This window comes from Pholis gunnellus (assembly GCF_910591455.1).
Source record: "Pholis gunnellus genome assembly, chromosome: 2".
NCBI classification, from domain to species: Eukaryota; Metazoa; Chordata; class Actinopteri; order Perciformes; family Pholidae; genus Pholis; species Pholis gunnellus.
This window is the reverse complement of record NC_136536.1, coordinates 23,909,846-23,936,451: the sequence shown is the minus strand read 5'-3', so window position 1 is coordinate 23,936,451 and position 26,606 is coordinate 23,909,846. Positions and strand designations below refer to the sequence as shown.

Sequence of the window (26,606 nt, the reverse complement as noted above, 5' to 3'; positions counted from 1 at the left end):
CCTCCTGCCTTGTGTCCTTCTGTCTTCTGTCCTCCTGTCTTCTGTCCTCCTGCCTTGTGTCCTCCTGTCTTCTGCCATCCTGTCTTCTGTCCTCCTGCCTTGTGTCCTCCTGTCTTCTGTCCTCCTGTCTTCTGTTCTCCTGCGTTGTGTCCTCCTGTCTTCTGTGCTCCTGTCTTCTGTCCTCCTGTCTTCTGTCCTCCTGTCTTCTGTTCTCCTGCGTTGTGTCCTCCTGTCTTCTGTCCTCCTCTCTTCTGTCCTCCTGTCTTCTGTCCTCCTGCCTTCTGTCCTCCTGCCTTGTGTCCTCCTGTCTTCTGTCCTCCTGCCTTCTGCCATCCTGCCTTGTGTCCTCCTGCCTTGTGTCCTCCTGTCTTCTGTCCTCCTGCCTTGTGTCCTCCTGTCTTCTGTCCTCCTGCCTTGTGTCCTCCTGTCTTCTGTCCTCCTGCCTTGTGTCCTCCTGTCTTCTGTCCTCCTGCCTTGTGTCCTCCTGTCTTCTGTCCTCCTGCCTTGTGTCCTCCTGTCTTCTGTCCTCCTGTCTTCTGTCCTCCTGCCTTGTGTCCTCCTGTCTTCTGTCCTCCTGTCTTCTGTCCTCCTGCCTTGTGTCCTCCTGTCTTCTGTCCTCCTGCCTTGTGTCCTCCTGTCTTCTGTCCTCCTCTCTTCTGTCCTCCTGCCTTGTGTCCTCCTGCCTTGTGTCCTCCTATCTTCTGTCCTCCTGTCTTCTGTCCTCCTGCCTTGAGTCCTCCTGTCTTCTGTCCTCCTGCCTTGTGTCCTCCTGCCTTGTGTCCTCCTCTCTTCTGTCCTCCTCTCTTCTGTCCTCCTGCCTTGTGTCCTCCTGTCTTTTGCCATCCTGTCTTCTGTCCTCCTCTCTTCTGTCCTCCTGTCTTCTGTCCTCCTGCCTTGTGTCCTCCTCTCTTCTGCCATCCTGTCTTCTGTCCTCTTGCCTTGTGTCCTCCTCTCTTCTGCCATCCTGTCTTCTGTCCTCCTGCCTTGTGTCCTCCTGCCTTGTGTCCTCCTCTCTTCTGTCCTCCTCTCTTCTGTCCTCCTGCCTTGTGTCCTCCTGTCTTTTGCCATCCTGTCTTCTGTCCTCCTCTCTTCTGTCCTCCTGTCTTCTGTCCTCCTGCCTTGTGTCCTCCTCTCTTCTGCCATCCTGTCTTCTGTCCTCCTGTCTTCTGTCCTCCTGCCTTGTGTCCTCCTCTCTTCTGCCATCCTGTCTTCTGTCCTCTTGCCTTGTGTCCTCCTCTCTTCTGCCATCCTGTCTTCTGTCCTCCTGTCTTCTGTCCTCCTGCCTTGTGTCCTCCTCTCTTCTGCCATCCTGTCTTCTGTCCTCTTGCCTTGTGTCCTCCTCTCTTCTGCCATCCTGTCTTCTGTCCTCCTCTCTTCTGTCCTCCTGTCTTCTGTCCTCCTGCCTTGTGTCCTCCTCTCTTCTGCCATCCTGTCTTCTGTCCTCTTGCCTTGTGTCCTCCTCTCTTCTGCCATCCTGTCTTCTGTCCTCCTGTCTTCTGTCCTCCTGCCTTGTGTCCTCCTGTCTTCTGTCCTTCTCTCTTCTGTCCTCCTGCCTTGTGTCCTCCTGCCTTGTGTCCTCCTCTCTTCTGTCCTCCTCTCTTCTGTCCTCCTGCCTTGTGTCCTCCTGTCTTTTGCCATCCTGTCTTCTGTCCTCCTCTCTTCTGTCCTCCTGTCTTCTGTCCTCCTGCCTTGTGTCCTCCTCTCTTCTGCCATCCTGTCTTCTGTCCTCTTGCCTTGTGTCCTCCTCTCTTCTGCCATCCTGTCTTCTGTCCTCCTGCCTTGTGTCCTCCTGCCTTGTGTCCTCCTCTCTTCTGTCCTCCTCTCTTCTGTCCTCCTGCCTTGTGTCCTCCTGTCTTTTGCCATCCTGTCTTCTGTCCTCCTCTCTTCTGTCCTCCTGTCTTCTGTCCTCCTGCCTTGTGTCCTCCTCTCTTCTGCCATCCTGTCTTCTGTCCTCTTGCCTTGTGTCCTCCTCTCTTCTGCCATCCTGTCTTCTGTCCTCCTGTCTTCTGTCCTCCTGCCTTGTGTCCTCCTCTCTTCTGCCATCCTGTCTTCTGTCCTCTTGCCTTGTGTCCTCCTCTCTTCTGCCATCCTGTCTTCTGTCCTCCTGTCTTCTGTCCTCCTGCCTTGTGTCCTCCTCTCTTCTGCCATCCTGTCTTCTGTCCTCTTGCCTTGTGTCCTCCTCTCTTCTGTCCTCCTCTCTTCTGTCCTCCTGCCTTGTGTCCTCCTGTCTTCTGTCCTCCTGTCTTCTGTCCTCCTGTCTTCTGTGCTCCTGTCTTCTGTCCTCCTCTCTTCTGTCCTCCTGTCCTACCGGGTTTCGGAACACATCCCTATGTTTAGATAACATAAAACGTGTTTGGCTCTCACTAGAGCCAGTTATGAATGAAGTTATGAATATTAATCCCCCTAAATGTTACACACTGTTCCTATAAGGGCAGTTTTCTTTTTCAATGACTTCAACTTCAGTAAACCTCAGTCATATTCTAGTACGTGCCATGTCATTAACATGTCAATTCGTACATTTTGTAGAGCTCTAAGACCACCATCGTTACCTAATATTGTGTGTGTAAGTGTTGTTTTACGATACACATATTGCAGCGACATAACTAAACAAAACCAAACTGTTGTTTACATAATCCAGACAGCACGGATTTCTCCCCAAAATAGAATGCCAATATAAAAGCGTTGCATGTCAAAGGATGTTGTAGAGGACGTGATAGCATGATTTATGAGTTGACACTATACTATACATGAATTGTGACGTCATGTCACAATATGCATCCTAACATGAAGTCATTATTGCTATTGTGTCTTAGAAGTTAATATTCTAGTCCTGCATGTTTTCCAGTTTGAGGGTAAAACCTCCTTTGGGATGTCTGTCTTCAACCTGAGCAACGCTATCATGGGCAGCGGCATACTGGGTCTGTCGTACGCCATGTCCAACACCGGCATCGTCCTTTTCCTGTGAGTACCAGAAACATACACACTCCGGTACAGGGAGTTCAACACACACACACACACACACACACACACACGCTCTGTACCTCAGTAGACAGACACACGAGAGGAGACAAGGTTGTTGTTGACAAATGTTGTTCTGGAGACACCTACTGCAGTAGGAAGTACCACAGACTGTCTACCTGAATGAATATATATATATATATATATATGTGTGTGTGTGATAAAAAACACAACAGTCTAATAACTAGAAAGGTAGACTCAGTAGATCTCCGTCTAGACTGAAAGTGTATTAGACGTGTTTTCACACAAAAGATACGCTCTCATGTTATTCTATGCAGCTCAGTGGCCCCTACCAGCCTGGGGCCGGATTAGGGTAGTGAGTGAGGAGTCAGCCGTCAGCAGTCAATCATTGGCAGTATAAAACAGTCAATAAAAGGTGTTTTAAGAAAGGTACTTAATAGGGCCATAAGTAAAGCACCCAAAATATTATGCAGTCTGGTGCCATTTGGTGCAGCAGTATAGAGATGCCCACTCACATGCGCAGAGATAATAAGCACGCAGGGACTAAATTATGCAGCCTTTCAATTTGGGTGCAGCAAGAGAGAAACTAATATTTGAACTGTATTTGTGGTACGCTGGCTGGACAACTGAAATGCCCTTTTTACTTGGCTCCCTAAAAACGACATATCTCCAGTAAAAGCCAGACTGTAACAGCTGTCTGCAGCTTTTAGAACTTATTTCCAAGGCTTCAAAGAAGAATAAGCGTTTTCTATAATATAGCCCCAAAGCTGTTCAATACACAAAATACTGAAATCAATCAACATGTAGGAATGACATTAATGACATTACCTGCCATACCTGTTTGTGTTTTACAGGATCCTGCTGACATGTATCGCCTGTCTGTCCTGTTATTCCGTCCATCTGCTCCTACGCAGTGCTGGAGTTGTGGGTGAGGCTTCACAAATGTGGAAAATATTGTCAGAAATCGTAACCTTTTCGAAGGGCCATTCGTTTTGTCTCGTCACTTCCCCTCTCTTGTATCTGAGGCCAATTCAGCGAGTAGTCCTGTCCATGTGTCAGAATGTCTGCAGTCAGTCAGGTCACATGGTTCCTTGTTATTGCTCTCTTCAGGTATTCGCGCCTACGAGCAGCTTGGCCTGAGAGCTTTTGGTCATCCAGGGAAGATCATAGCAGCTGTCATCATCACGCTACATAACATTGGAGGTAAGACACCTGTAAGGTCATATGAGCAGGTGGGGATCATACTTCTTGCCAAGGGAACCAGATGTGCCAGAACATCCCAATTTTGATGGAGCGTGTAAAGGCATGTGGCCATGTACACTAATAAACTCTTTCTTCAGGCTGTCTGTGCTTTCCTCCCTTGCAGCCATGTCCAGCTACCTGTTCATAGTCAAATCTGAGTTACCGCTTGTCATACAAGCCTTTCTTGGCCAGACATCCAGCACTGGGTGAGTACTGCTAACATCTTTGAAATCAACAATATGTATGACATTCAATATCATCTGCGTGTGCCCATTCCAGAGATAGGTCCATGATAAAAGATGAAAGAGAAAAAACAACAACGTGTCCGCTTCTCTGTACGTTTTGACTGCCCTACTCTCACATCTTACAAGTGGTTTAATTTGAAAGAACTATGAAAATGATGCATTTGTTGGGGACTATCTCTAGCAGTGGATCTCTCCACATTTGGTTCTATAGTGACAAGTTCAGTCAGCCAGCTCACATTCGAGCAGAGACTGTATATAAGAAGTGGTCATGGTCCCGTGACGTCACCCATCGGTTTGTGGACTATAGTTTAGAAGCCTTGAGTTCGGCATTTTGTCCGTCACCATCGTGTTTTTTAGCAACCAGAAGGGACACAACAGGGTGCAGCTTAGTACTTAACTTCCTGCCCCCGGGGACAAATGAACAGATTGTCATTTCAGTAAAGAACTGACCTCTAAATGCAGTCTTTTTTACATCTATATTGAACTGTATGTGTGTGATGACTTGTGTCCTGCACAGCGACTGGTTCATGAATGGAAACTACCTGATCATCATCGTCACTATCTGCATCATCCTCCCATTGGCCCTGATGAAACACCTGGGTATGCCACTTCCTCTCAGTTTGATCATACTCAATAATTCCTCAGAGTTATGATTTTGACAAGGCCATTGATTATTCCAGAGAACTTAACCCTTCTGTTCTCTTATGTAAACTGAACTTCATACAACCTTCCCATCTGTGGCTTTGTATGAATGTCCTTTCTGTCTGTCACTTTGTGTCGTCTTGCTGTTGTGTCTTAACCAGGCCTCTCTTGAGAGTGAGACCCCATGTAGACATGGGACGATATGAAAATCAATCATCCTGATAATTGTGATTCACGTTATTATTTTGATAATCATCAAAATATTATAAACACTCTAAAAATGGCACCACAACATACTGGAATCACTTGACCTTCCGTTTTGTTAAGAAACAAATAGTATCGTGAATACTTTTCTTGCATCACCGATAGGACACGTCTTTTAGTAAACAATCATAAATAAGGAAATCATAAGGTCTCCACGCATGAATTAACGTTACATAAAACAAATAGCTACATTGATGTGCAAGTCTTTTCTTTCTTACAAGATCATTTCTTTATTTTGAAATCCAGCTCTAACAGATTGACAGCTTTATCAAGTCACTCATTTGACAATGTTCACGTTTATCCTGCTACTAGAAATTCACCAGGATCAACTTATTGTGAGTTTTTTTTCATCACACTAAAATTGTACGTCCCATCCCTGACCTTATGTCTCAATAAGGTTACCTGTCTAAATAAAGGATCACTTTTTCTTTTAAAGTCATGTAGCAGACAAAAGATCTATTCTGCTGTTCTTTTGTAGCAGAGATGTGTCTGAGGGTTGTCTTCTTGGGTCCTGCAGGGTATCTTGGTTACACCAGTGGCTTCTCTCTGTGCTGCATGGTCTTCTTCCTCTCTGCGGTGAGTGTGTGTGTGGGTCTTGTCACCGTGCATTACTTTATGGCTGTTGTCACGACACAGGTGGTTGTTGAGGAATGGTTAGGCTCCATGGCATAGAGTGTGTGCTTGTTGCAACCGTGACACTTTAAAATCTCAAGCACTTTATTTATCATGTTATAGTTATAGGTCATCGTGAGAGTTATTAGGTCATGCTGACCATGTATTTGTATTCTTTTATTGTTTAACTGGTATTTAGATGTCCAAATGTTATGAAATGTAATTAAAATTGGAAAGTTTTGATTCAAGAAAAGTAAATTACCAAAACTACAGTATTTCAGAAAATAAAAATAAAGCAAAATTATTAACACCATATCAAATAAGTAAGTACTTATAAATGTGATTCTGTGTATTATAACACAATATTCACAATTAGCTTTCTACCTGTTCATCAGCCAACAGCACACAGTTAGCTGAACATCGTGGAGCATTTAGCAGCTAAAGAAACACATGTTTCCCTCGTGAGTTGGTGGAGACCAAAGACTAAAAGGAGAGTAAATATTAGACCCTCACAAATCCACATGAATGGTAATTATGTCAGCTGGATGCTTAACAAGCCAACTGTTTGCTATCAAAACAATAACTTCATGAAGGGAATAATTATGTCGATGCTGCCCCAGAAATCTACTCAAATGCTTCTACAGCTGACGAAAATGAAATGGATCGAAGGTCCTTCTCAGGACAATTCTCAATCCATTATGGAACCTTTCAAGTTATTCGGTTGGAATACTTTTTCTTTGTAGAACAATGACACAATTCAGATAGACTATGTGGTCTCAGTTTATGCTCCTCAGTGTCTCCAGGTTGAATCCTTGTGGCTTCGGCTGGTTGGACGTCAGCAGCTGCTGTCATGCTGCCTTTAGGAAGTTTTACAGTTGCTGCTAGGTGACATAGACACAGAGATAACGTAGAGAACTAAACTAACTAAAGCAACATGTGTTTCAAAAAGATTCCAAATAATACCAAAATATATCTTGTTTTGAATGAAGAGGTTTAAAAAGCTTCAACCGCCTCACAAGGATCTGCAGGCGTGTCTGGTGCTCGTAGAACAAGGTCAATCTTGTGTCAGCATTGACTACTGTTTCAACGCTACGTGCGTCTTCGTCTGTGTCTGAGATTTATCTTGTTTTGTTACCAAAGGCAGGAGAGGTAGCATTCGTTCGGCCTTCCTCAAGCTCTCTTTCTCTGTTCCACAGGTCATCTACAAGAAATTCAACATCGCGTGCCCTCTGGAAGTGTTTGGCAACTACTCTGTGAACGCAGCCGTCTCAGAGGACACATGTGCTGCCAAATACTTCACCATCAACCAAGAGGTCAGAGATGAAACTCCCTGAAGGCACACACACAAATCACCATTTGCATTTTAAGTGTTCATTTACGACGAGCTCCGTTCAGAGGTCCGCAGTGTGCTCTGAACATGTGTGTGTGTGACCGGGAACTATTTGTGGGTGCATCAGATTACGCACACACGGCTGGACAGGGCTTGTGCGCTTCCTGGAAAGCAACCTGGTGAATTTCCCCTGACTTGATTTGCAGACGGCGTATACCATCCCCATCCTGGCATTTGCTTTTGTATGTCACCCTGAAGTGCTTCCCATCTACACTGAACTGTGCAAGTAAGACGCACACATTATTAAGATTCTTACATTCTTCACGTACAGCACACAGCACGCACTTCCACAGCACACGTGAACAAACATTATTGACAGTGACATAAAGACAGAGCGGAATACCCTTTGGTGAATACCCTTTCTTGCTTTTAAAGTTGCACTAAAAAAAAACCCAAAAACTACCCCAACTTGCCATTAATAAAAACCAGTTTAAGGATGATTTTTGCTTTACAACAACTTGGGTCTTATTTTTGTTGTTTTTGCCATCACTTCTGTCAGTTATAATGAAATCTGGGAAAGCGGCAACATTGCTAAAAAAGAAGTCAGATGGGTCCAGAAACACAAGCAGTCAGGAGATCATCAGACAACGGAAGTTTTTTCAGATTATCTAAACCAGTGAGAGCACCTAAAGTGTCTAACCTGGGTGTTTGTTTACAACCTGTCCAACTGCATCTTTAAATATAACCTGTATTGCTACAAACATCTGAATCTTGTTCCCCTAAAGCCCAACCAAGAGAAGAATGCAGAACATTGGCAACGTTTCCATCCTGGGCATGTTCGTCATGTACTTCTTCACTGCCACATTTGGCTATCTGACCTTCTACGGTAAGAGCAACGTCTCATTGAGTCAGCTATCTCAGTCTAATGATAGTGAGGCCTCACATGTTCTGTGTGTGTGTGTGTGTGTGTGTGTGTGTGTGTGTGTGTGTGTGTGTGTGTGTGTGTGTGTGTGTGTGTGTGTGTGTGCAGAGAACACTGAAGCAGAGCTCCTCCATACCTACAGTAAGGTGGACCCTCTGGACACTCTGATCCTGTGTGTTCGTCTGGCCGTCCTGGTGGCCGTCACCCTGACTGTACCCGTGGTCTTGTTTCCTGTAAGAACACGTCTGGCCTTCACACACACATCCAGCTGAAATGCTCTGAAAAGCCTGCGCCTTGTTGTTCTAAATTACATACAAAAGTAAAGTGGACAGGGTTCTGTGAACTCTCACTTCTCAAACATGTAAAGGCCAGTCTCTGAGGAAGGCCAGGTAAGAACATGTCAATCAGGAGAGACTTCTTTAGAATTTAAGAATAATTTATTACACATGCATAAAATTTGAATAGTGCAAAGTCTTTGGCAATTGGACTCCATCCTGAAGTATGATAATAGAGGGGTAGTGATGCTGAGGTCAGATAAGGCAGAATCCCCCTGGAGTCCAGACACCAGTGGTGGTGAAGATGGTGATGAGGAGCGTGACTGTGACGCTGACTGGAGGTGACTGGGGTGAAGGAGGGTCACTGACAGCAGCAGAGAGGAGAACACTTTTTAAAGTTTGACAGCAACGATGAGATTGGCTTCAGGAAACTGCAGAATCTGGTTGGTTACTTTAAATTGAACGCCCACAATCAGCTGATAGACTAATTACAAGGAGAGAGAGGAGTTGGCTTCAGCTTCATTTAGAGGGGGTGGACGTAATAGTTCACATGTTTATTCAGTATAATGTACATTTCCACAGCACAAAGGTAGGCAGTACAGCAACATGGATGTATCCACTGCTATCTAGCTTCTGTAGATCTTTCACATTATAATGAGATTATTATGAGATCTTTTGTTGTAATTATGAGATAAATCGTAATTATGAGATATGGCCTCCCTTTGTATTTATTTATTAGTTTGTTTGTTTATGTATTTACATATTTGTTTATTTGGTGAACGCTATGCACTTCTGTACTTTTCCAACATTTGTAAATGCCTCAAATGGACTTGGATTGTACTGGTTGTACTATCAGCTACATTTCTAATTGAACACATCCATATTTTAATTCTGATGAATCATCATGCCCCTTGCTGCTCCGCTCTGATTTCTGACCTACAGGTCTTCTGGTGTTTGACACTCTGAGCAGCATTGTGCGTCCTAACGTCTGTGTTTCTGTCAGATCCGTCGGGCCCTCCTGCAGCTGCTGTTCCCAGGGAAACCCTTCTACTGGCTCCGTCACGTCGCCATCGCCATGTGTCTGCTCTTTGTTGTCAACCTGCTGGTCATCCTCGTTCCAAACATTCGGGACATCTTTGGCATTACTGGTGGGATATTAGACTTGGAATCATTAAAAGAGCCTGAACCAAATCGTTTTTCCAGAATATATATATATATATTTTTTATATTGGCCATTTTGGAGTTCCATATCAATTGAGAGCAAGTGTACATCAGCCTTATGTGCAGTTTAGCGAGTTGGAGGGTTGTTCCGGATATGTATTCAGTTCTTGCTTCTTGTGTGAAAAACTGTTGACTTTAAAATACTACTGTTGGTTTATAAAGCACCCTCATCTGCTGCTACTTTCTGAGTTCGGAGTTATCATTAAAATGAGGCTACATCACTTTTGCTGAATGGCAAATGTAGAGAAGAGTCATAAAGTCGGAGAAATGATTCAGTAAGATCAGTCACACAGCAATATCTAAAGTCTGCAAACAGTAGCTAACATTAGCCTCCATCAGCTACTGGTCATACCTGGCTGTAGCAGCACATCCCTTGAGGCATTAACTTGTTTTATTGCTGATGAGTTCAACTCTTCCGTTGTAAGCAGAGAATTGTGTTATTTCTTCTTTTTTTAAAGTTATATATAGTATCACTGTAAAATAAAAGCTAAAAGTCTTCCGTCAAACCAAGAAACATGCATTACACAGCTGGCCTAAGCACTGGAGTTTCAGCAAAGTACAGATTCACTCGTACAACAGTCAACAGCTTTCTCTGAGATAAATTCTGTTTTACAATGAAAGTATTTATTGTGCCTCTTCTGTGTCTAGGGGCAACCACTGCTCCCACTCTGATCTTCATCCTTCCTGGACTGTTCTACATCCGCATCATCCCCACTGACCAGGAGCCCTTGAACTCAAGACCAAAGATTCAGGTAGGTGTGTCTCTCCCTGCCTGGGAGGGCTGAGCCAACAGCAGAGTTATTGGACATAAAACTGAGTGGGCCTGGTGATTCTACATTGTCATATTTTCTTTGGGTTTTCAGGCTGCGTGTTTCACAGCGCTGGGTTTCATATTCATGACCATGAGCATGACATTCATCGGGCTTGACTGGATGAGTGGAGAAAAGCGAAATCTCGGCGGCCACTAAAGTGAACCCCGAGCCCGACAGCAGCCCAGATTCAACCTACTGCTGGAAGGCTCAGGGCTTTGGTTGGACTGTTTTTTATGAATCAGAAGGACAATCCGTTCCTCCAGAGTGATGAGAGGAGCCCAGTCTTGTCCCGTGAGCCACCCAGGTTGACATATACAGCATCCCTCACAGGTGGTGTTCTTCAGTTCCACGTGATGAGCTGACACACATGTTAACTATGGAAGCCCTTCAATCATTCAAAGCTATATGTCTTAACAGAGGCTCAATGTGGTGTAGAACAACAGAAATACTAAAAACATATCTTTAATTAAAAGCTAAGTTCGATAGAGAACATTTATTTGTTATGTGCTTGATAAAAATTCATCTGAGAGTATGAGGTCATTAAATTAGTTCCCTTTAATTGATGTATTGTGTACTGTGAGTCTGCAGGGCAGTATTTGGTAAATTGGTCAAATTTTTTATTTTGGTTTACATCAGCAAAAAGTCAGACATGACGTTTATGCAACTGTGAACAAATTCATTTTGTGATTCATTTGTGAATTTATTCTGGATAGCATATGTGGATATTGTTTAATAAAAATTCACAAAAGATCGAATATGTTTGTTTCGTACTGTATATACCTTCAATTTATTAAGTTTGTCTTATTATATTTTCTGAACTGTGTGGTGGTAATCACAAATCAATATTACAAATAAGCCATTGCATAGGATTCAAAAATATATTAAAAAATACATTATGTTTCACATGCATAAAAAGGTAGTGGGAAACACAAGTCCACGTCCCAACTCTGCTGGCTGTATCGGGGAACAACTGTTGCCATAAAGACTCGTTAAATATAAACTGGAGGTATGTTATCTCCTACTTTAGTGGCGGCTGCTAGCTCCAAGGTCAGAGTGGCCAATGGTTTGTCGCTCTGTCGTGGCATCTTCAAAACACTTTCTCCTGTCTCCTTTTGAACCATTGGAGCGAGTTGAGTTCAACATGCTGCCCTTGAAGACGCCCGGAGTGCTTGCTTTAGCCTAAGGCAGTGGTTCTCAAACTTTTTCTGTCACGCCCCACTTTGGAGGAAGAAAAATGTTCACGTCCCACCGCCCCAACTACATGGTAACAAAATGGACAATTTTTTGGAAATAACATTTTGTGACTCCATATGCTCACACATACCAGGAGAATTGTATTTTAAATATGAGCTTTAAAATGTAGCATTCTGGTGAACTCTGAGAAGAACATTAAGTGATAAAACATTTACTTTAAGCAAAAAACTAATTTATTATTCAGTTATTAATCAGTATTTCAGCTCTATTCTTATTAACCTTTAAAAGTTTGTGATATAAAACCAAAGATAGCAAGAGTAGTGAGAACCATCGCCTGTACAAATAAAGTGATTAGTTTTCATTACTGTATGTCTTCATATTAACTTCTACTGTTACTGTACAGCTGTTAGGATTGTGTCCAATCTTCTATTTGCAATTAATATGCATTCAATCCAGTTAAATTAGTTAAATTAAAATGATAATCTACTCTGGCTAAGGTAGCTTACCAAGAGTAAAATAATAGCTGTGATTTAACTGCACGTGGGACTGTTGGTCCTCTGGCTGTGGTCATCACAGTGAACAGTGTGATGAGAGGACAGTGAGCCCTTGTTGCTGTACTTCATCTCCTTGGAGCAGAGGCTGCATTCAGCATACCCTGTCTCATCAATGTGTTTAAAACACTGTGACAGCAGGAAGCTGTACTCACGTCTGTTTAGACCTCCACCTTTATCCAGGCCCAGCTCCACCTTTATCCAGACCCAGCTCCACCTTTATCTAGACCCAGCTCCACCTTTATCCAGACCCAGCTCCACCTTTATCTAGACCCAGCTCCACCTTTATCTAGACCCAGCTCCACCTTTACCCAGGCCCAGCTCCACCTTTACCCAGGCCCAGCTCCACCTTTATCTAGACCCAGCTCCACCTTTATCCAGACCCAGCTCCACCTTTATCTAGACCCAGCTCCACCTTTATCTAGACCCAGCTCCACCTTTATCCAGACCCAGCTCCACCTTTATCCAGACCCAGCTCCACCTTTATCCAGACCCAGCTCCACCTTTATCCAGACCCAGCTCCACCTTTACCCAGGCCCAGCTCCACCTTTACCCAGACCCAGCTCCACCTTTATCTAGACCCAGCTCCACCTTTATCCAGACCCAGCTCCACCTTTATCCAGACCCAGCTCCACCTTTATCTAGACCCAGCTCCACCTTTATCCAGACCCAGCTCCACCTTTATCCAGACCCAGCTCCACCTTTATCCAGACCCAGCTCCACCTTTACCCAGGCCCAGCTCCACCTTTATCCAGACCCAGCTCCACCTTTATCCAGACCCAGCTCCACCTTTACCCAGGCCCAGCTCCACCTTTATCTAGACCCAGCTCCACCTTTATCCAGACCCAGCTCCACCTTTATCCAGACCCAGCTCCACCTTTATCCAGGCCCAGCTCCACCTTTATCTAGACCCAGCTCCACCTTTACCCAGGCCCAGCTCCACCTTTATCCAGACCCAGCTCCACCTTTATCCAGACCCAGCTCCACCTTTATCCAGGCCCAGCTCCACCTTTATCCAGACCCAGCTCCACCTTTATCCAGGTCCAGCTCCACCTTTATCTAGACCCAGCTCCACCTTTATCCAGGCCCAGCTCCACCTTTATCCAGACCCAGCTCCACCTTTATCCAGGTCCAGCTCCACCTTTATCTAGACCCAGCTCCACCTTTATCCAGGCCCAGCTCCACCTTTATCTAGACCCAGCTCCACCTTTACCCAGGCCCAGCTCCACCTTTATCCAGACCCAGCTCCACCTTTATCCAGGCCCAGCTCCACCTTTATCCAGACCCAGCTCCACCTTTATCTAGACCCAGCTCCACCTTTATCCAGACCCAGCTCCACCTTTATCTAGACCCAGCTCCACCTTTATCCAGACCCAGCTCCACCTTTATCCAGACCCAGCTCCACCTTTATCCAGACCCACCTCCACCTTTATCCAGGCCCAGCTCCACCTTTATCCAGGCCCAGCTCCACCTTTATCCAGACCCAGCTCCACCTTTATCTAGACCCAGCTCCACCTTTATCCAGACCCAGCTCCACCTTTATCTAGACCCAGCTCCTTCACATTTCAGCCCTGCGTCAAGCTGCGCTACACAAACAGCCTCGTCTTCCTGAAGCTCTTTGACCTCATCATCTCATCAGTATCTGGGCCTTTCATTCTACTTTGAGTTAAAACAAACAACCTGCAAACAGATCCGCTCTGTTCGGGTTTAACGTTAACGAGTGACCGCGTGAACTGAACCGGAACACGGGGGGGGGGTTATATACTATACTAGTCCTGGTATATACTATCAAGGGTCTCCAGCCTCCCACTGGCCTGCATAAGCACTCTACCACAGGTATAACTAAATGTGGGGCTCTCTTTAAGGGGTAGTCTATTTAAGAGGTCTGTGTGGCGGCATGTTGGTCCTCGCTCCGCTAGATTTTATAGGTTGGATGTCCTGGCACAAACTCTTGGCACATTCAGTCCCCAGTGTGGATTCTTCTCAGAGCATAGCGCCTCACGAGTGAAGGGGACAGTTGCCTTCTTCATGGCATGTCTAGCGACCAGGAGTCAGTATTTTTCCCATAGTGAGACATGAAACTAATGCTATGAAAGAGAACTCATGGTTATGGATATAACCCCGGTTCTGTTTAGCTATTGAAGTGAGGAAGAGGTGAACTTGTTTTGAATGAGAGCTGACACTATGTCAGCATAATATATAGAAGAAGGGTCCCATCCCCTCCTGCTCAGGGGTGACCTGATAGCCTGAAAAAGGCATATGACACATGAAGTGGTTTTGATGGTCCTATCCCCTTTCTGTCCATGTCGAATTATTGTCCTCGAGTGAGACACTGAACACCACATTTTCCCCAACGACAAGGCCAGCACCTCGCATGGAACGCCTGCAGCCACAGAATTCCACACATTATAAAAGCTCTTTGTCCACTAATGTCAGACAGGTGCTAATCCATTATCATTATTATAATATTATTATCATTTACCAATTTGTTTATGCTTATGGGGAGGATTGACTGACACACCATATGCCAATAGAACAGCGACATTAAACACTAAATCGGCATTTGATACTTAAAAGAGTGGCATACTTCTTTTTGCCTTCACTTTGTTGTAACTTGAGTTTTCAAACGTCAACAGCAGGTCCTGCACACAAACTCCGGGAGTACCTTCCAGCAGCACGACAAGGTCAAACACCAAATAGTCTTCAATCCATTACAACCTAAATATTTGCCTACATTGGTGTTAACAGTGCAACTGAGCGATGAGGTGTAGATGATGGGAGTTACAGTAGGTGCACTCATCACGACCAGCATCTTCTGAAGGCTGACAAGCGCTGCTCTTCAAGTTTGTAAGGCATCTTTATTCAAGCTGGTACCATATACACAACAATACTTTGCTGATGGGGCTGGACTACATTCAAATCATTCACTCAACATACTGCGATCAAATAGAATCATGACAGTGAAGGAACGGCTAATGTATGAAAATGGTGGAATAATTCCCATGTTAAAAATTCCTGAACAAAGATTTTAAGTTTAATCAAGATATCTTCTGAAAACATTTTATACATGGATATGAATGACTTTACATGAGAACAGAGGTCTGACAGCACCCTCTGCTGCCCACTGTTATTTAAGTACAGAGCAATCAGACCAGCTCGGCCCTCAGAGAAGCACGACAGCCGGAGAAATCAGTTTGAAATGAAACACTCGTTGTCATTTTCATCCATTTATACAGGTTGTGCATTAAAATGCCCGGTTAACTCCATGGTTCCAAAGTCAGCTTGCCTTGCTAAAGAAAAGCAGGTCTCCAATGGCAACAGAGGGCGGTGTTTATGAACAACGGTCTCTTCAGTGTGAAAACTGGAGTGCTGTTTTCAGTCCCATTCCGGTCCATAGGAATCCAGGTTTTTTACCACAACTTTCGCCTCAGCAGGCAGAGCGGAGTACACCAGAGCTTCTTTCAGCCTTCTCGGACTTTGGCAGCGAGAGCGGAGTTCTCCTGTCGAATCGCCTTGTAGTCTTCCAAAATCCTCTCCAGGTTAGCCACAGTTTTACTACCGTTTTCTGTCTCAATCTGTGGACAGTTCAAGATGCCGTTGAAACATTGATTGTACAGTAAATCTCTGAACATGCTGCTGCAATTTAAAGAATCAATTTGGGGACAAACATCAATTCCATCTCTTGAGTCCAGTTCAGTGATATTCAGGTTCGAGACATGTTTGGACGAGCTTACAACTAATACGGAAATCTTTGGAATTCTGGTGTACAGTGGTTAGGAAATAGAGTTTGGAGAAGAAGGTCAAAGTTCACAGTTGAATGGCTGATATCAAATTCAGATCCTTAATCACATGTTAGAACTATGGCTACGTGGGACTATAAGTGACAGGAGTGAAATCAAAAGGTTTCCACGCTTTTTCTTCAGATATCTGGAATTCAGAGATTCTTTTTGAAAAAGAGTTGAAACCAGACTTCCCACAGTGATGGTGACATGTTGGTAGAGTGTATAGAGAGGCTAGAGTTCATGGTGATGATGTATTGAAGAGTTGAAAGACGTGCTGTGCTATATTTAGGCAACCTGACATGAGAAATGATACTACAATAGGACCGATGTCTTCTTTAGCCCTTGTGTCTCACTGGGACATGATCGGCTGGGTTAATCCATGGCATCAATGTTGGAAAGGGAGCAAGCTTTATTTGACGTAATGCATGAAAACCAATGTTGTTGCTAATCACTGAAAAACCCAGAATGTATAAAAGAAAATCTATTTCCCCCTAGAATTTAGTTTATGGAAAATAATGAAATTGTATTTGTTTGTTTTTTAGAACAACACACATTGTGTAATTAATATTTAACTAGATGAGTGGAGGATAAAAATATAAAATGTTTTTGCAGTTTTTAACACATACCTTTGTCCTTCAAGGACATCAGAGCAACTTATTTAAAAGTGAGGAAAAAGGGTTAAGTTCTATTAGCATTAACCAAGAAGGTAATGGCCCCAAAAGGGACCCCCTCTGAGACAATGGCTGGACATTGTTGAAGAGGTTTGCGATATGAAAAGACTCGTGTGTTATATGAAACATTGACTGCTTATAAAACCCATCACAAAGACACTACTAAAACCTTAAGACTGAGACACTTCCAGTTGTATGTTTGTGTACACTGGCACTTACTTTTGTGTTTCTACTGTAAGAACAAAAGTCATTTGTCTTTCTACATTTGTTAAATATACATGCTATATGTCAACAAGATGGCCTTTGATGGGCTGCTCCCAGTCTTTATGCTAAACTAGGCAAACAACATCCTACAGCTCCGGTCACAAAGATGACACAAAGATGAAAGTGATGTTGATCTTCTCATCGGACTCTGTGTAAACCCAAAAAAGTGTTAGTGTACAGAGCGAGGAAGTGGAAATCCTACCTGCTCCTCTAGATCTCGAATCTCTCTCAAGATTGTACCGGTGTCCTCGATGGTTTGGATCAACTGATTACAGTTCTATTAAAGAATGGAAGACGGAGAGATGACATGTAACACATTCTCTGAGAGGAGCAACAGATGAGAAGAAGCGTCAGACACTCATGACGACATACTTCATGCAGGGCTGCCAGGTACTTGTAAGATTTGCGGACGGATTCATCTTTTTTGGCGTCCTTCAAATGACAAAAAAAATGAATGAATTAAAACATGAAAGATTTGTTCGACAAAGAACACATTGTTATATGTTGAAAACAACAATTTCAAAAATCCTCAGGATTAAAAGAGCACACATACACTTGAATGCAACAAGTACTGAAAAATAGATTGTGCTACCTTGAAGACCAGCTCATCAGTGACAGCAAAGGTTCGATCCAGTTTTCCCGTCAGGCTGTTGATCTCTTTCTGGAGCTCCTTAGTGTCTGACAAAATCTGCAAGGAGAGTGAGTACAGTGGTGATGGGGGGGGGGGATGGAACAGCTGGTACACAGCACACACTCACAGCTCAGGCCCATACCGCAGCTAGGAATAATGGAATAGGACTCCGGTTCTATTTTGTGGGTTTTTCTCTGAACTGGGTCCATGATTAAGAGGGACGGCCGGGGGAAACCTCACCCGGCCCGGACACGGAAAGGATTGACAGATTGATGCTCTTTCTCCATGCTGTGGGTGGTGGTGCATGGCCGTTCTTAGTCGGTGGAGTGATTTGTCTGGTTCATTCCGATAACGAACGAGACTCCGGCATGCTAACTAGTTACGCGGCCCCGTGCGGTCGGCGTCCAGCTTCTTAGAGGGACAAGTGGCGTTCAGCCGCACGAGATTGAGCAATAACAGGTCTGTGATGCCCTGAGATGTCCGGGCTGCACGCGCGCCACACTGAGTGGATCAGCGTGTGTCTACCCTTCACTGAGAGGCGTGGGTAACCCGCTGAACCCCACTCCTGATATTAGTCCAGTTTTTTTTTATTATTATTACTTTCACAGCTCAGGGATGTTCGAGCAACCTGTTTGTGCACTTTCTGAAGATTCTTTGCACTGTGAATATGCACTGTCAGTTCTGTTTTTGAATAAAGGGTTAGAAATTAATGCTTTTTTGTCTTTTTATCCGATTCATCGATTAATCGAACAAATAATCGACAGATTAATCGATTATTAAAATAATCGTTAGTTGCAGCCCTAATGCACTCCTTCCGTTCTTACATAGAAACTCAATCAAATATCTTACAGCAGCTCAGGCTATACAACAGTCTACATCAGACACACACTGCTCTGGGTCAACAGGATCCATGGAGTTGGTCTTTCAAAACATCTTTTGAAAAATAAGCAAATTTGCATCGCTGCCGTATGAATAGTTTTGATGGGAAATATTCTCAGCGGAGTGTTTTGTATTTCATGTTCCCCGTCACTCTCCCGGTGAATAAAGGTGTTGATGTGCAGAGGATTTGGATTTTTTCACCGACTGTATATAAATGAAAGTTGTCAGAAAATATCATGCGGCCTGACAGAACTCCACCTGTCTGCTTACAAACAGGATCTATTCAAACTAGCTTACTTTATGTATTAGTTATTTCCAGTTATGTCTTGTAATTTGCTATAAAATATACCTTGGTAATTTCCTCCTTCTGCTTCTTGATGTTGCTGACAATCTCTAGGATCCTCTGAGTGTATGCTGACCGGGACGCGTCCTGAGGAAGAGTTTCTAACTCTGTTACCTACGTTGGAAAAGAACAGTCACACACACACATTTAGCATATTCAGCACGGTGCCGGAAAACAACTGATAATGCAGCTTAATTAACGTTCAAACAAGCCTGTGTCAAAATGACACCTGTGCTAAAAAGAAACTAAAAGGTTCTTGTCTAGTTATCAAAAGAATGTAAATTCAGTTCATAACCAGTTGTTTGTAGATTTCTTCCTTCTTCTTGGCCTCCTCTGTAGACACACGGATCTTATCATGCAGAGACTTGATTTCAGACAGCTGTCTGGATGACTCCAGCTGAGGAAAACAAAACAGAGCAGAAACAAAAGTGTTTTAACTGGAGCAAATGAAGACACGAATCTGTTGAAAGGCCCCCACTTACATCTTGGTTGCTGCAGATTTCTTTGAGTCTGCGGTGCTCGTCGATGAGTGGAGCGCGATGCTTCTCCCACTGAGAGGCCAGGTTCACCACCCGCTTGGCACTGGCCTCCACCAGAGCCTGGAGGAAGAAAATACAGGTTTCCACTACTACATCTGTGTGGTCTGCTGGGTTGGATAACTGGTCTCCAGCCAGCAGTGTTCAGAGGTCTCACTCAGCCCTCTTACCTGAAGCTTCAGCAGGTTGTCGTCTGCGCCTGGCAGCAAGTCGATTGTTTTCTTCTTCACCTGCATCTTCTCCTCGTTTTCAGAATTCCCCAGACCTCTCTGCTTCAGCTCATCCAACACCTGGACATATAACGCATCACACATATGAGACAATAATCCAATACATCGGTGCGATCCTTTCCCTTAAAAAGGGACAGTTTACCCCAAAATCTAAAACACACATTTCCCTCTTACCCGTAGTGTTATTAATCAATTTGTTTTGGTGTGAGTTCTTAGTGTTGGAGGTATCAGCCGTAGAGATGTCTGCCTTCTCTCCACTATAATGGAACTAGACGGCTTTCAACTCGTGCTCAAAGCGCCAAAATTAACATTTGAGAGACTCAACAGCAAAGTCTCTTTCCAGAAATCATGACCTGGTAACTCAAGATAATCCACAGACCTTGTTGGAAGCAGTTTCATGTCGGAACTAGTTTCTTTAATCAAAGTTTCTACATGAAATTGCTCGGCAAACGTTTGGACCAGTTTCTGACTGTGTTTGAGTGAATGCTCGGATTCACAGTTGGAAGCCAGAATCTGATCAAGATATAAAACAAATACCAGCATATTCAACATTTGCTGGTTTAGAAGAGCAAACAGCCGGGGCCATTAGCTTACACATAATGTCACGGCTACGTCATTCTCTGTGTGTTACCTGTGCATTAGTGACACTCATGTGCTTCATGTCTGCTGCGAGCTGTTCAACATCAGTGCAGAGCTGCTGGAACTGCTGCTGGAGGGAAAGCTGCTCCTCCTGCTGACGGAGCTGGATGTCACTCTCTGACTGAGGGCCGGCGGTGATGGAGGGGCTGGTTACTGCTGCCGCCTGCTGCTGCTGGACAGACATTCATCTTTACAATCAACACTTGAAATGATGAAGGCACTTGCAAATGACATGGTAGTACAAAATGTAAAGCATACTTTGTTGTTTCATTTTTACCTCCCCACACACCCACCCACCCACACACACCCCCACCCACCCACCCACCCACCCACCCACCCACCCACCCACACACACACACACACACACACACACACACACACACACACACACACACACACACACACACACACACACACACACACACACACACACACACACACACACACACACACACACAGTTAGAGAACAGGTGTTCAAGTCTCACTGCAGATAGGTTTGTTTTAAACCATGATGTGCGGCATGGTCCTCACCTGTGTGAAGGTGAACTTCTGTGTGTGGGTGAAGTGGGTGCCCTTGGTCAGGATGTGGTCCGAGGGGGTGGAGCCTCTGAAGGCCTGCAGTAGGTCAGACAGGTCAGAGGTGGAGCGAGGACCTCCAAAGGCACTTTCAGCCGAGGGCATTGCAGCAGAACGCAGCTGCTCCTCGATGCGTTTACGCAGCCGGGTGAGTTTCCTGGAGCGATACTCCTGTTCAACAATAAGACAAACTCATTTGACATGGTCTGTAATAAACACGATCATCAGCACTACAGCCGATGCATGTTCAGAGCCTCAAAAGCACAGCGGTAACAGACGGCACTGTGTGACATGTAAATAAGGATGTACCTGTGGTGTGAGACGAGACAAAAGTCCCTGACTGTTCCACTCATTGTCCCACTCCTGAGCAGCACTCAGCTCAGCCGTGTGCTGCTCCAGAATGGACGCCACCACAGAAGCATGATGGGAAGGCTGAGCGGTCACAGGGGGAAGAAGGTCTCGCTGGTAGTCCTGCACCTCTGAAATCACACAGCGCACACACAAGCAGTGATTTCACCAGACTGAGGCTGAACTGAACAGTAGCACATCTGTGAAGCATTGTCAGCTTGTTTTTCAAAGCTCTGCTCTCTTCGTGCACAATTCCCACGAAATCAGTCAGCTCACATTCCTGCTCCATCAGACAATCTGCATTAAAACCATTGAAGATTATGAAACTAATACTTTATCAACATATAATTATGGAGTTCTTTAAACACTGTTCAACTAAGTTGCTGCAAATTTGGACATTTTAGACCTCAATAATGAGAAAAACAAATCAGTGGGACCATGGTGAAACCATAGTGTATATACAATATGGACGTAGTCTCTGTGAAGTCATGTGCCATCTTGGCAGTGACGACACACTGTCTATCACACGGCTGATCTAAAAAGGGGCAGAGAGGTGGAGAGTCGGTGGAACAGCAGAGCAGACATCTAGCAGCTAGCAGCTAGCTGCCTGAGACGGCACCCGGGTTTTATAAGAATTCATCCCCTGTAGAGTTCTCTTGAGCGGGAACATTAGCTAAACCTAGAGACCAAAACCATTTTTTGTACCAGGCTGTTACCGTGTTTATGTCTGCTGTATAGACTGTATATAAGAAGAGGACGTAGTCTTCATGACGTCACCCATTGGTTTACGGATGCCAGTTTTGAAGCCTCAAGTTCGGCATTTTGGCCGTTGCAACCAGTGAACGGAAGTGACCATATTTGGACTTTGGAAGAGCGATGTAGAGACGCCGTGTACAGCTCTGGTAGGGTAGCGACCTGTCAATCGCACCGTAGCCCCGTCATTGCTGTATTGAAGAAGACTTGAAACTAGAGCTTGAGACCATAAACTCATGTTTACAATGTTTACTGAGGTAATAAATCAAGAGAGAAGTAGAGTCATTTTCTCATAGACTTCTACACAACCAGACTTCACTTTTTAGACTCGGAGGTTGCAGCCTGATTTTAACATGGGGGTCTATGGGGATTGATTTGCTTTTGGAACCAGCCTCCATTGGCCATTTGAGGAACCACAGTTTTTGGCACTTCCACCTTGGCTTTAATTTTCAACACCAGAGGTTGCTGCTTGGGTGAAACCTGGAAACTCACCGGGTCAACTGAAATCATGCAGCACGTGCAGTAGGAGGCCTACCTTTCAGCTGATTCTTTCCTGGACCTTTCGTGCAGTGTGGCAAACTGAGAGGCTGGACGTGGAAACGGTGCAATGAACCTGGACTCTAAAACAGGGAGAAATCATTAACATGTCAGAAAGTGACACGCTCTCTCTTGACAGGTTACATGTTATAATAAACAAGTAAATATCATGCAAGATACAATCATTGATCACTAGGAATGTCCCGACATAAACTCAAGTCATTTCCTACTGATTATGTGCTGGTAAGAAATAAAGTAAAACGTTTAGTTTTATTTTATTTCTTACCGAGTTCAGCTGCATTAAACCTACTGTCCCAACCCAACATAAATAAGAGTAAACAAGTAGAAAAAATGATAATGTGCATCAGAGCTTTCTTTGGCTTGGTTACATAATGTGTACTATAGAGTTGGGAAGTTGTAAAAAAGTAAATATGCAAAGTATTTTTGATGCTATGAATTTCCATTTAGAAGTGCCAGGATTATTCAGTTACAGCGAAATTAGATTATTAAATGCCAGTTTGTATTTCAATTACATTTCTAAGAAATGACTTTTTCCCATCAGTTTGGTAATACTACAACACCCATAAAGCTCGGACACTCTCTCAGTCCTGTTGCTGATACACTTGAGATACATGTTTTTGATGTATGCATGTATTTAAAGCAGTTTTCAGACATCAAAATGCAACTTTAAAGAGTTTACTTGTGTTTCACCGTGCAGTGGCAGTCTGCAGTTAGGAGGCAGCCAGGGAACGACCAACTGGGCTTTGATTGCAGCAGCAATGGCTCTCTGGAGGACCACCGATTTACCTACAGGAAGAGACCACAGCTTTGGATGACTCGTCAATAAGTCATGACAAAATGCCTCGTCATGCCAACATCCGTAGAGACAACAACATTTCCTCATTTCTGTAGGACTGTGTTACTGATTCTTACTCTTCTCCTTCATGGTACAATGCTTTCTTTCAAACCTTCCAACATGAAACAGTGCAGTTGTCTGGGGTGGATTTTGATGATTTCTTATATGTGACTGACTGGTCTAACTAAAATCAACATGTACATTACACCCATTCTTATCCGTTATGATATACTGACACAGGGACCCATATATAGATCAAGATGTTGTCTACCAATGTTTTGTTGTTGTTGACACCCCAAATGGTACACTGTAAGAAAAGCTGCTCACTTGTCTAGCTGCCACTTTTGTTTGGATAAAGAGGGATCAAATTCTACTTGAGGATTATGACTGGTTGTTAAACAACTTACTGAAACAACCATTGAGCTTACGTGCAGTTATTCTTGATAAAGGGTGCTTATTTCTGTGAATCAAATGTAATCATCAGTGCACAAGTGTTATATTACCTTATAGCTACAAACCAGGATTATAGTATGTATCTTAGGCGATGGCACAAATTACAGCGCATGTAACAATACATGTACTAGATTTCTTTCTCTCTGATGACAGGTGACATGAAGCTGTGTGGAGGACATAGACGGGTGCTCTGCATACCTGTCGGCTGGTCTGAGGCCTCTGCACTTTCTCTGGGCAGCTTCTCCACCAGGAACATGAGCAGGGAGCGGATCTCTGGCTCATTGCTGTAGAGGAAAGTCTGGTAGCCTATCTCTCCTTTATAACCAATGTCCTGCAAACCAATAGTTTGACATATTAGGAATACTGCTGAGGAACTACAGGCAGTGATTTGGTGCTTCAGTTGAGCTGGTACTCATACGGAAACATCAGAACTTCAACTACCTGTACTTCTAATTAAGTGTCCTGGAAGGTAGTCTGTTACTACAACGGACCGAACGGAAACAGTGCTGATAATGTCCTAGAATATTCTTGTTAAAGTGGATTCAAAGAGCAAAAGAGAAACATGAAAGACTCAGAATGAAGGACTCAAAAAGGTTTTCATTGAACACACTTTTGAGGTCACACACACTTTCTTTCAAGATAACATTTCATTTAACAAAAAACGCAATTCAAACTCCACTTAAAAGCTTTTTACCAGGGCTTTCAAACACATGTCTGTGGATGTAGTTTGCTCAGTTCGTCAGTCGTCTTTTACAACTGAGCAAATTCAATCTCATGACGAAAACCATCAGATGTGGCTGAAAGCTCCAGAACAACCTAGTAAGTGGACTTTAAGTTTTAAAACTACTGTTTCCGAGGTCAGGAATCAACAAACATTATTGCCTTCAGTCTCTCATTGTAATCCCTCCTTAGGCCAATGAATGACATCATGGCAGTCTACTTGCAAAGAACTATCTGTGTACACTGAAGAGCTTCTTATATCTGTTAACCATATATTATACAATACACTTCCAATTGTTGGTATTGATTGTTATTCAGTCATATGCTATGACCTGCTGCTTCAGTAAACTGGAGCCTTTTTTGTTCCGCTTCAAACACTTACTAAAGGGTCTAATGAAGTCCTTCATCCTGAATAACTCAGAAGTGTCTTACCTGACAGGCCTGTGCCAGGCTCATGCCCACCCTGAAGCGGGCAGACATGCCTGGAGGGAGGGATGTGGGCAGCGGACTGCCCAGGCCTGGCTCTATCACCCGGATACATCTGACCACCGCCTCCACTATGAGCTCACTGCTGAACTGTTTGACACTGCCCGTCTCCTCACTCACCTCTCTGTAGGTCACACATTCATAACGTTAGTTTGATCACTTTCACTGCTAGCTCACAACCTTTGCCTCCAATAACTCACGTCATGTGACGGGCTGACTACATGGACGCTTTCTGTCTGACAGCACGTTGCTAACCAACAAACCTAATAACATGTCATTTCAAAAACTCGTGGTTAACGTGCCATTGTACACCATTAATAAAAGGCTGCTAATACTTACGTGCCGACTTGTTTGAGTGCGTGAATCAAAATGTTGTCAACTTCTTCCATCGCTGAAGTTTTGTTCTGTAGATATATTAGCTAACAGACAGGATTATGGCAGAGCATCTGATGCTAGCAAGGCTACGCATTACCATCAAGTTAGCTAATATTAGTGAGGGATTCCCACGGACGAAAGTAGGCTAGAAAACTAGCTTCCATCTTCTGTTAGCTAACTTAGGAACTAGCTACTTTTTAATTAGCAAGGATGCCACTCGTACATTCCCTCACAGAATCCATAGCAAGTCATTCTACGGTGTATGAGCGCCGTGCTACAAATAAGCGTTTGATATAATGAACAATTGTTCCGCATTCCATACAAATTAACCCTGACCGGTGCTATCTGCTACAAACGTAACAAATCTGACATTTGTGTGGCTTGTTCAGTGTGGAAATGAAGTAATAAGGGAACTGAGCAGTGGTATTCTGGGAAGTAGAGTTTGATCTCGATTTACTCTCGAGAAGAACAAGTGGTAACCGAGCAATCTAGAAATACACTTCCCAGCATGCTCCAAAAGAGGCAATCTCATGACCGGAAAGGTGCTGGATAGTAGAATGGGTGTTTGGTTGCATAGTTGGGATCAGGGCAGGATATGGACTGTCAAATGTGTGACCATTCACATCGCCTGCTCTTATTTTCTTCTTGAAATGAAGCTGACGCTCTTTCAGTGAACTGCATCCTGGAAAATAAACTATCGAAACACGGCTTTTATTTAAACAGCACGCAAAGTGAACACTATCACACTAGTTGTATATAGTGTACAATCACTTGTTGTTCTGTTATATCTACACATTGCATTTTGCTTATTTAAAACTAGTTTATTGTCAACACTTGATGACATTTGTCTGAATTTGTACGATTAATATCCTGTCATTTTGAATATGAAAGTCTAAACTTTGCCTAGTGTGTGACGTAGAGACTGTTCATCATCTGAAGTGAATTTGAATGTATTCAGTCAGACAAACTATATTTATGGTGGGGTAGAAATAAGCATATTTTCTTATGTCAGTCATTATGGCAAGGCTCTGCATGCCCACACATGTTTTCGTTTACAGGTGTACATGGATGATATTTTGTCCAACTCCAAGTCCTGGGTTCAAGTCCAAGTCCTCTGTTAAACTCCTGATAGTAATAGAGTGGAGAGAAGACAAGGGCTGTCCCAGTTAGAGTAAATACAGTATCTATGAGCTTATGCTGAAGATGCATCTAAAACTGTGTTGGCACAGATACCATCT

The 26,606-nt window shown here is 43.9% G+C and overlaps 2 protein-coding genes across 3 annotated transcripts in view; one reads left to right on the top strand and one right to left on the bottom strand.

Moving 5' to 3' along the window:
• Positions 1-11,299, top strand: part of slc38a5b (solute carrier family 38 member 5b) — a 28,288-nt gene extending 16,989 nt beyond the window's left edge. Inside the window, exons 4-16 of the mRNA XM_079173577.1 lie at positions 2,846-2,961; positions 3,834-3,907; positions 4,090-4,182; positions 4,346-4,427; positions 4,984-5,066; positions 5,890-5,948; positions 7,181-7,297; positions 7,521-7,600; positions 8,100-8,200; positions 8,345-8,469; positions 9,515-9,659; positions 10,381-10,484; positions 10,596-11,299. Of these exons, the coding sequence (XP_079029703.1) occupies positions 2,846-2,961; positions 3,834-3,907; positions 4,090-4,182; positions 4,346-4,427; positions 4,984-5,066; positions 5,890-5,948; positions 7,181-7,297; positions 7,521-7,600; positions 8,100-8,200; positions 8,345-8,469; positions 9,515-9,659; positions 10,381-10,484; positions 10,596-10,700 (1,284 nt within the window). The 3' untranslated portion in view covers positions 10,701-11,299. The remainder of the gene's footprint in view (positions 1-2,845; positions 2,962-3,833; positions 3,908-4,089; positions 4,183-4,345; positions 4,428-4,983; positions 5,067-5,889; positions 5,949-7,180; positions 7,298-7,520; positions 7,601-8,099; positions 8,201-8,344; positions 8,470-9,514; positions 9,660-10,380; positions 10,485-10,595) is intronic.
• Positions 11,300-15,137: 3,838 nt separating this feature from the next.
• ccdc22 (CCC complex scaffolding subunit CCDC22) lies at positions 15,138-25,752 on the bottom strand. 2 transcript variants are annotated; one of them, XM_079179327.1, is made up of 16 exons: positions 25,333-25,752; positions 24,940-25,117; positions 23,986-24,118; positions 23,179-23,285; positions 22,477-22,561; positions 21,150-21,319; positions 20,796-21,011; positions 20,257-20,436; positions 19,566-19,685; positions 19,342-19,458; positions 19,155-19,256; positions 18,866-18,973; positions 17,599-17,694; positions 17,379-17,438; positions 17,209-17,283; positions 15,138-15,864 (listed from the first exon to the last, which is right to left on the bottom strand). In XM_079179327.1, exons 1-16 carry the CDS (start codon positions 25,380-25,382, stop codon positions 15,751-15,753), a joined length of 1,911 nt encoding a protein of 636 aa, XP_079035453.1. In that variant the 5' UTR covers positions 25,383-25,752; the 3' UTR covers positions 15,138-15,750. The 2 variants fall into 2 exon arrangements, with proteins under 2 accessions (XP_079035453.1, XP_079035454.1); XM_079179328.1 differs by having other exon boundaries at positions 20,257-20,433.
• Between the last annotated feature and the right edge of the window lie 854 nt (positions 25,753-26,606).